This window comes from Adiantum capillus-veneris, chromosome 30 (assembly GCF_014529385.1).
Source record: "Adiantum capillus-veneris isolate H3 chromosome 30, ASM1452938v2, whole genome shotgun sequence".
Lineage (NCBI taxonomy): Eukaryota > Viridiplantae > Streptophyta > Polypodiopsida > Polypodiales > Pteridaceae > Adiantum > Adiantum capillus-veneris.
The window spans coordinates 93,425,406-93,435,436 of record NC_140960.1 but is presented as its reverse complement, the minus strand read 5'-3'; the positions used below and the strand labels follow the sequence as shown (position 1 = coordinate 93,435,436).

The 10,031-nt window shown below is 44.4% G+C and overlaps 1 protein-coding gene across 8 annotated transcripts; it reads right to left on the bottom strand.

Moving 5' to 3' along the window:
* Window positions 1-318: 318 nt before the first annotated feature.
* Window positions 319-5,233, bottom strand: LOC147418417 (F-box/kelch-repeat protein At5g15710-like). Of its 8 annotated transcripts, none has more exons than XM_086507241.1 (4): window positions 4,294-5,233; window positions 4,122-4,200; window positions 2,377-2,431; window positions 1,978-2,281 (listed from the first exon to the last, which is right to left on the bottom strand). In XM_086507241.1, exons 1-4 carry the CDS (start codon window positions 5,047-5,049, stop codon window positions 2,125-2,127), a joined length of 1,047 nt encoding a protein of 348 aa, XP_086363367.1. In that variant the 5' UTR covers window positions 5,050-5,233; the 3' UTR covers window positions 1,978-2,124. The 8 variants fall into 8 exon arrangements, with proteins under 8 accessions (XP_086363363.1, XP_086363365.1, XP_086363362.1 ...); XM_086507240.1 differs by having other exon boundaries at window positions 4,122-4,190; window positions 4,269-5,232; XM_086507237.1 differs by lacking the exon at window positions 2,377-2,431 and having other exon boundaries at window positions 319-2,281; window positions 4,122-4,190; window positions 4,269-5,233.
* Window positions 5,234-10,031: the final 4,798 nt, after the last annotated feature.

The window sequence follows — 10,031 nt, the reverse complement described above, 5'->3', positions numbered from 1 at the left end:
AAGACGGGGGTGTGTCACAAGTTTGGTGACATGGAAACCCCTCGAGGATTAGGACCACTAAAGGTCCCCAACTTCTAGACAGCCGGCCAAGATAAAGAGACTCTCAATAAACTACTGACGTGGACAGGCCATATGTTAGGAATTGGATCGTGCTAGCTATGGTAAATGAAAGAGAAACATAGCTTAAATGTGTGAGTGTTTGTGTAAGCAAGATTATCACTCAAGTGAATTAGGTTCCAAGATAGAATTAGCTTGGACTCATGAACACAATCTTGAGTATTGACTTAGCTTAGCACAAGCTCACCATAGACAAACATGTAGTGTAAAATGAAGTTGTTGTTTATTCATTCAAAAAATGAGCTTTAAGTAGCTCTACAGCCTTGCTCCACAGTATGTGGGATAAATCCACCTTCTCTCCTTGACTCACACTTTAGGACAAAGCTAACACTTTACAATCCTCCCCTTGAGGTTTTGACTAAGACAAGATACTGAAGATACATGATCCACACAGGCTAACAAAATCCACATAGGATGGTGATATCCACACAGGAGAAATCCACAAAGGATGGTGATGTCCACACAGGATGATAAACTGGTATCCACACAGGAAAAAAAAAGTCCTCCCCTACAAGTAGAGAGTCTGCATCTTCAAAATGGGTCTTCATAAAAGACAACGTTGCTCTCGTCTTCGTCCTTTTTGTCTTCTACTATGTGAGCTGATCCTCTGTCAGATCTCTTGCCTTCGTTGCTTCTGTTGTTGCTTCTACTGCTGATGTTTTCTCCACTGCTACTACCTCCACTTGAGTAGCACCGAGAAGGAGGGTGTCCCTTCCTACCACATTTGTTGCACTTTCTTTCGTTTGTCGATGTTGATGGCGAATGCCTTCTCCTTGAAGATGTTGCGATAAAAACTCCTCATGATGAGGTGAGTGAACCTCTTTGCTTTCTTTCTTCTGCTTGGACTGAGTTGATGACATCTTGGAATGGTGGTGCTCGTTCTTTCTCTTCAAGAATTGTGACTAAGTGGTCATGAGATGGTGGAAGTGCACTTAATAGTATGGCCACTTTGTCATCTTCTGGTACTTCAACCTGGATGTAAGTGAGCTGCGTGACAATGCTCTTGAGCCTATTCACTAAACTAGCAATGTCCTCCCCTTCAATCATAGTAACTTTGTAAAGCTGTCTTTTAAGACTAACTTTGCTTCTTTTGGCCCTAGCTCCAAAATTACTTTTTAGGACATGCCAGGCATCATGTGCATACTTACATTCATCTACAAAATGCACGTAGTTGTCATGCAAGGAGGTGATGATGATTCCCAATGCTTGTTCATCTTTGGTCAAATTATGTGCACTTGCTATGAGTGTAGATGCCCTAGTGTACACTCCATCGGGTTCGGCTAAGGCAGTGCTGATAACAAACCACAAACATTTTTTCATAAGGTAGCCTCTTAACTTCATTGCCAAGTATGAAATCCCTCCTCGTTGAATTTCTCTATTCCCTTGTCCCCCATTTGTGCTGATAGAGGGGTCTTAGCTATGGAGACTCTCCTAGCCAGTGTCTGCCTCTTTACACGAGCACAATTGATGATAGAAAAATTTATTTGTAAATTTGTGTGCTCAACTGCAAATTTTAAGGGTTCATTGTAAGAGAGAGAGAGAGAGAGAGAGAGAGAGATCCCCCTTTTTGTGAAGCTCCTCTTTACCATCGTGTCGGTGAAGCCCCTCTTCACAAGGAGGTAATGTTCTTTGCTTTACGCGGTGAAGCTCATTGAATTTTCTTCCGATGCTTAAAGGAGTTTTGTCCTTTTGTAGGAATGCTTTAGTTGCTTTGGCTTCTTTGTAGGCGAAAACAACCTCTGATCATGGGCCTTTTTTACTTATGTGGGATGTGCAGCTTAATTGAAACTCGAGGCCCATGGGAAGATAAGCAAGGCCAAGAATAGGTGGTTCGAACAGCGGGTAGGACCGCGGGACAATGGGCTTGACTATAGCTTTTGAGGCTCGGAGCAACGCGGGAATGTGTCCCAAGCAGTGGCTTGGTTGAGCCTCAATAGGCGTGGGAAGGGGGACCCAAGAGGTCGGGTAAGCCGGGAAAAAAAGAGCAAGCGCGGGCACAACCGGACATCAGGGGTAGCTCGTCGGGCAGGCGGAGGCAAGCCGAAAAATTTCCTGTGTGTGACTACTCTCCAACGGACCCGCTGCAGGATTGGATTGCAACTCACCGCACAGCTCAAGTCCGTCTGCTTGTGGGCAGCCGAGGTGATATTCCCTCCTTGCGGACCTGCCAGCTCCACAAAAAATTGATTTGAATGCAACCTTCAAGTCCATCCAGTAAGCTCTCCAAAAATAGTCACAACAAATTGAGCCCACAACCACCTTTCCAAGTTTAGGAGTCGATGCAAGTGACCCATGTGCCTTGAATGTAATAGACCTTAAAAAAACAAAATCTTATCCTTGGTTCGGCAGTCCCTTTCTCACACAAACTCTCTCTCTCTCACACACACACACACCTATTTTTAGGCAAAATTGAAGATAGCTTTAATGGAGTTCTCGGGCTCGGTTTGCAAAGCTTGAAGGCTCTATGGGAAGCTTGCGAGAAAAGCTTCAAGATGAGTTGATTAAAGCTTGATAAGTGCAAAATCGACGAGATTAATTGAAGATGCAAACAACTAGAAAATTGACACAAAAATGACTAGAAATGCAAAAAATCGGATGTTAATCTTCTCCCTAATCAAGCCTATCTAACCATGGAGGGTAGTGGCCTCTTGGGAAGATTAGTGCCTAATTAATGAGATGCAACTAGTTATGAAAAATGTTAATGGATCGTAATAATAAAATGCTAATCGATTTAATGGAGATGCTAATGATTAACATATACTAATACATAATCAAAATTCTAGCTAGCACACCATGGCTTTGATACCAAATGTTAAGAATTGGATCGTGCTAGCTATGGTGGATGAAAGAGAAACATAGCTTCAATGTGTGAGTGTGTGTGTAAGCAAGGTTATCACTTAAGTGAATTAGGTTCCAAGATAGAATTAGCTTGGACTCATAAACACAATCTTGAGTATTTGACTTAGTTTAACACAAGCTCACCATAAACAAGCATATAGTGCAAAATGAAGTTGTTTATTCGTTCAAGAAATGAGCTTTAAGTAGCTCTACAGCCTTGCTCCACAGTATGTGGGATAAATCCACTCTCCTCTCCTTGACTCACACTTTAGGACAAAGCTCGCACTTTACACCATACACTATGTTCCACACCATACACACCCAATCTCTTTCGGTTTACTAGTTACTACCACATTGTTAGACACCCAGCCGAGTCCAATGATATCTAAGCGCACTCTCAAGGTAAGGTCTAGACTAATCAGTCTAATAATGAACTTTTGATTGCTCTAGAAGAAGCATGATGGTCCATCTATACCTTCAATGGCCGACAAGGAGGATTATAGAGGGAATGCCTCTAGAGCACACTGTCCAATTTAGAGAATCAAATGAAAACCCTCATTACAGGCATCTATGGGCTAGCATTCATTAACAGGGAACTGAGACCTATCAATTGCAGCGCAGAAAATCGTGGTATGCCTTCACAAAGAAAGAATTAACAAACATGGGGCCCATATGGCTAACTCTTTTAATAAAAGGGTGAAAAATCAGAAAATTTGAATCATACCACGCACTGCACACGTGGAAAACTTGGTCGTGCCTGAAGCAGCAAAAAATATATATATGGATGCTGAAAGCCAACCTCTTGAAAGATATGGAAGCATATATGACAGGAACTAGATAATCTGCAAGTGCTACAAATAAAAGAGTGGCTCTCTCACCATACGTGAACATGAGAGTGTGTCGTGCATTATGTGCCCTGAAGAAGCACCAAAGCCCTATATTTGTACCAGAGAACATTGCACAGGCAGCCTCACATAACACAGTAGGCGACACTAACAACCTGCACATCAACGTGCGAAAAATTCTCTACATCAGTAAACATTGCATATTCAGGGTGTATACACTAACTGTTCTTCATCATAGCTGTGAGAAACCCGGCATGTATGGATGCACATTTCCCCAACTGTAAGAGCTGACTGGACAATATGGAAGCCATGAAACCATACCTGAGTGGAGGTCATAAACAACGCCTTTTCTCGCCCATACCAGCATGATGCACAGCAAATGGCCGTGGCCTGCAACATCCTTCGTTCCACAGAAATGATCAACATCAACAACATTTGATGGAATGCGTGTGTACATCTGCCACTCACATTTGTTTATGGCGAGCTTCCATACCGTCAAAGCATTTGAGAGCTCTCCAGCCATGTAGAGGTGCCCATCCCATGCCCACAAAGTAAAGGGGAATAGTTCTTGCGGCCATGACAGACCCAGCATACTCCAGCTCTCATCCACTGCATCAAAAACAAGCACATGTCTTCTGAAGCTTCTTCGTGCAAGCCAGTAAATTCGATTTCCCATGCAGACTGGACTAGCATATTCAGGAGCGGCACTACGCACCGATCCTGCTCTTCTCCAAGAAAAACTTGCAGAATCAAAGACTTGAACGGGAAGATCAAGATCCATATCAAAAGGCCTGCTTCGATCAGCTATAGCTTTCTTCCCTGCGATGACAACCTTGAAGCCGCTGATAGGAGAGCCTGTAAAGAGCCCTACGAGATAGGGTGCAACCCGAGAATGGGAAGGGGGGATGCACACATGCGCATGCGTAAGGGGGTTCAACAGATGGAGCTGTGTGACATGGGGCTTTGAAGATGAGGTGGTGGAGAGGCAGAGGAAGGATCCGGCGATGGCAAGCAGGGATGCAGGCTCGTCGAGTAGAGGGAAGCGCATCCATCTAGAACAAGACAGGTCTGCGTACAACAGAGTGGGCGAGGAGCAGGGGGAATCAATGGCAAAGCCCAAAGCCCAGGAGGGCACGCGCAAAGTAGGAATGAGCCGCCTCCAAGTCCTGCAAACAAGCTTCGCCTTCACCGCCTCCAAGGGATGCAGCTTGCTCAAGATCCGACCCACAATATCCTCTGGTAGCTCCATCGCTCTTTGCTACACGCTTACACACAGCTAATCTGCAGCGCACGCCATATCCTTGCTGGGCGGAGGTTTGAGGTCGCCAAATATGGCGTTCCGGGAACTAATTCATTTTTCTCCTAAGCTCTCTCGGCAGTGTGTAGGTAAACAGCAGCTGGTTGCGAGCGCCATTGTCTGATCGGGTATATATATATACTACCTTCTATCTAAACTAACATAATATGGCGGAAGGCGGCGGAAGGGGGAACCATTTACTCGTGTCAAAATCTTAGACACGAAGTTAAACTCCAAATTGAAAGAAGCCCCTGTGCACGCAATAAAGAGGGAGAGAGAAAAAAAAAGAGGCCATCGAAGGCAACCGACCGTACTAGTATCTATAACGGGGGGGAAGGATTCAGGTTGCCACGTGTTGGCAAATCCTTCCTCCGGCCATCCTCTCTCCCCCTTTGCCATGAAGGTTCAACAATTAAAACATGCGAGTTCTGAATTTTGCCCAGCTTCGTAGCAAGCGCCCTATCGTTAGTCGTGCATAACTCATCATAACTATTGAGACGTCTCTCTCTCTCTCTCTCTCTCTCTCTCTCTCTCTCTCTCTCTCTCTCTCTCTCTTCATCAGCGCCCTACAAAGGTCTCAGGCTTTTCTTACCTTTCTTTAGAACTCCGTGCCATTGCAGAAAGGTTCTCTCTCTCTCTCTCTCTCTCTCTCTCTCTCTCTCACACACACACACACACACACACACACACAACCATCGCGAGGCCTCATCTCGCTGACATTGCTGCTGAAACTGGGGCTCCTCATCATTAGCATCTCTGTAGAGGTCGATCACTTGCATGTGTGTTGATTCACCAAATGTGGGCAATTCCTGGCAGCTCTCATGAACATCAAACCCAAGTATAGAAGCTGGAGTGAGCAGTGCAAAGCGTTCTCTCTCTCTCTCTCTCTCTCTCTCTCTCTCTCTCTCTCTCTCTCTCTCTCTCTCTCTCTCTCTCAATCCATTTCCATATCTAAAGCGCCTTCTATGTGTTGTTGGAGATGGCAGTGCAACCCTACTCCGTCCCGATTGTGTCATGCCCCTTGCTCGCTTCGCAACTCTATTTCACACTTCAACATCCAGCATCGGCTTTGGTTCCCCCCTCACACTCACAGTCGTGCCTGGATCATCTTATGCCGTCTTTCGACCCGAAAGAGAGCAGGCGATGCTACATGCTTGAGTATACAATAGAACCAACAATTATAACTCTCTCTCTCTCTCTAGCTTTGGTATCTTGCTCTCTGTTCCTGCGCAGTCTGCTCTGGATTCTTTGCCATTTTTGGATACAGATGCCAACGAACACACCCTTTGGTCAAAGCTTTTGAATGTTGAGTCTGCAGTAGCGCACATAGAGAGAGAGAGAGAGAGAGAGAGAGAGAAGAAGAATATAACAGCTAGCTAGCTACGCATTAGTGTTGGTGTTTTTGCGGGTAATGAAGCTCTCTTTCTCTCTCTCTCTCTTACACACATCTCTAATACATACAAAAACGCGTGGCCATATACTACCTGTGCGAAAACTTGCACTTTGCTCATAATGCATGATATTTTCAGCATGAGCTCCATGCATCACTAAGTGCCTCAGCTTCAGTTGTGCCCCCCGTCAAGCTTCTTTGGAGCATTGATTGGCCCGGGGGGGGGAGGACTGTGTGCTCAATGATGGCGGTGCAAGTAGTGTGAAGCAAGGCGGAGCTGCGACTCGATTTGGTACACCTTTCACACCACATGCTGTTGGGTATCCACCTAAATTAAACCGTCCAACACCCCAATCCATTGGAGCACATTCTCACCATCTCACCCAGTAGTTTCACGCATGTCATGGCTAACTAGATCGCCATATTGTAGATGTGAGGTAGCGAACGAATAGTAGTGAGGTACAAAGAGATTGAGAGATCAGATGGGGGGTGGGCACAGGGGGGGGGGGGGGGCTATGGAGGCGTTTTTGGTTGAAAAACTCCGCATATACGTTCAAGGATCTACCGCAGCGTACAAACTAATGACATGGATCAAATTATTCCATCCGCCATGGCTATTGCGTGAAAGTAGGATTCATCACACAGTTAGCCGCATCAACCTGATTTTTTCTCTCGAGGACATTTTGTGAGGCGGTGAGCAGCATGGAATGATTTGTGCACCTACCTTCTGCTGCAGCAGACAGTTGTCAATGACATGCGTTGTGGTGCTATTGATGATGCGGGGAGAAACCACCAAGGGACTTGAACGGGGTGGGTTGTGTCCACGTAGGAAGGCACAATAGATATCCTTAGCACAGCCCCATATGCTCATTACAAGATTCAATGTGCAACAAGTGTTGTCATAGGAGGGCAGCATCATTGCAAAGGATTAGCACGTTGGAGCCAATTGAGAGGAGACACAAGGGCTATTGAAGTAGGTGAAGGTGATCAAGTTAAAACAAATATGGAAAAGGTGAGATCAGTCCCAGACAGGTTTGACTCAAACATGAGACAAGGTGAGGATGCGGAAAAGCCCTTCATAGCCAATATTGTGGAAAAGCACAAAATTCCTATAGTAGTATATGTGGATGTCGACGGAGGCCACACTCTTGTTGAAGGTGATGCTTTTGTACACATAGCTAGAAAATCTGCACAGACTGCCGGAGGCAGTGCCTTTGCCAAAGGCGACGGTGTTGTACTAGTAATTATAAAAGGGGGATGAATTTTCGAGCCCTCCCTTGACATGTGGTGGTGTTTCCTTTATCCAGCTGGCTCCTACCCACCCCTTGCCGACGGCTGCTCAGGCAATGCTCTTTGAGCAGCAGAGAGAGAGAGAGAGAGAGAGAGAGAGAGAGACCACGTACTTGCTAGGTTCGGCCACTTTTGGCATTCGCCAATTTCCCCTCCCAACATCCCTTCTGTCTTCTTTTCAAAATTCAGCCTCTCGGCAAAAGTGAATCGGTCAAGACTCACAGAGCTGTTGTGTGGTAGCTACTATGATTAAAGGTTCGCGAGCATTCCCATCAAAATCCAATGTTTCCTCCTCAAGACACTTCGAGCCTAGAAATGGCTGGCATGATACCCCCCCCCCCCCCCCCTCTCTCTCTCTCTCTCTCTCTCTCTCTCTCTCTCTCTCTCTCTCTCCGTGTGTGTGTGCGTGTGCGCGCGCACGCGTGCACAAGCAACTCTTCTGAAGTTGTGTGATTACACTATCAATCTTTGTAGGACCAACCCGTAGGGTGAACAACCCCGTTGAGCTCTCTATAGGTATGAAAACGTCCATCGCTAACACCTCTGGTGAATCTCTTTGCTACACACAGCATGCCCAACCTGCTTACAAACCCTTGCCAACTAGCTATTACACATCTTGAATTCCCTATGCACCTACTCCCACAAACAACGTAGCTCCATAAGCTTTACCAAATGGATAACTGCATAATTGCACCTTGATGAGTGATACAGAGCTACTTGATGGAGGAGCTCCTCGCATTGGATACTAAGACAAGGCTGCGATCATGTGTCCGTTGCAAAACCATGTTCATTTGCAGCAGCTACCTTGGGATATAATACTTTTTCCTTGTTGGGCGTGTGTGCATGTGAAGTGGCAAAAGAGCATTAAATGTTCCTTGGTTAACTTTCATGCTTGCAGTGCAGTTTGCACTTGATGAAAGGCTACCACGTTGTCAAGGTGATTTCAACATATGTTCAACGGCAAGGCAATATCTACACTTAGTATCGATTTTCCAATGTGCTCGTGCCAACAAGGACCCTTGCAGCTGCCTCTCTCTCTCTACCTCCGCCCCTTCTAAACCCATCCTTACTCTATACACAATCTTTGAGTTGGTAAGCAATATATGTTGGTAGCTATATTTGATATGAGGCTTGGCCAATCCTTTGTGAAGGAATCCTCAATTTTACATTAGGCTAAGTTGTTTAAGTTATTATGGATGTATCGATAGAAAACGTCTGATAGTTGTCACTCAAGAAGAAGGAATCTTTGATTTTAAAACAGGCTAAGTTTGTATACAATATTATGGATGTACTGAAAAAAAACACCCAATAGCTATGGATATAGTCTATGAGCATATGGTGGAAATTTTCTCATTGTTCTGTTTTGCTTGCTATTGAAAGGAAGGAAACACAATTTGCTTCTATACGGGATAAGATGAGGATAAGATGCTTTTTAATGCCATAGTGGTTATTGTAAGAGAGAGAGAGAGAGAGAGAGAGAGAGAGAGAGAGAGAGAGACATTAGGGAGGGGTTTATATTGGCTGGTCTAGCTAAAAGAGAGCATGAGCTTTGATCATGCAAGAGCCTTAATCCACCGGATTGCTTGCTTGAGAGCTGGCCATCCTTATGTTGACATAAAAAAACCTCCTGTAATGCCTACATTGGAGGTTGCCAACTAGGAATAAAAGGCCTATATAGTTAGTTGTATGCCCATGCTAGAGTGGGCAACGCTTAAAGATAGCACCAAGGTTGATGAAAGATTATAGTTGATGGCACTCATGAGAGATATTATAAATAAAGACACACACACACACGTAGCGTTGGTAAGAACGAACGAGACACGTCGGAGGTGGGTCGCACGAGCTAGTGGAAATAAGGTTGGGTTCAAGCGAAGCAACAATAGGAACAAAGTGAGGAGGCACAAAGGCTTGCTAAGTTAAAGCTAGATGAGGGAGAGTAAGTTTAAATATGTGCTTACAATCACATGGAATTTTTATTTTGTTTTAATATAAAATTGTATTGTCTATTATACATATATAATCACAAATGGATTATATATTACGAAGGGCTTTCACTTAAATAATGTGAAAGGTACACATTGCACATCAACATTTTGAAACAAAACAAAATGAGAGGGAAGTAAAATAAAACAATAAAATTAAAAATTAAAACAAAAAATATTCTAGTGCTTTTTCATAAGAAAAGATAAATTAATAAACATAAAAAATAACAAAAAAAATTAGTGAAATAAATCTTTACAAAATACTTTGGATC

What these genes read in the sequence shown, in the direction of transcription:
- LOC147418417 (XM_086507236.1), bottom strand. Translation starts at nt 5,049, where the DNA reads ATGGAGCTACCAGAGGATATTGTGGGTCGGATCTTGAGCAAGCTGCAT. An exon ending in TGTTTATGACCTCCACTCAG is followed by an intron (nt 2,282 to 4,121) that starts GTATGGTTTCAT and finishes TGGAGCTGGCAG; the next exon opens with GTCCGCAAGGAGGGAATATC.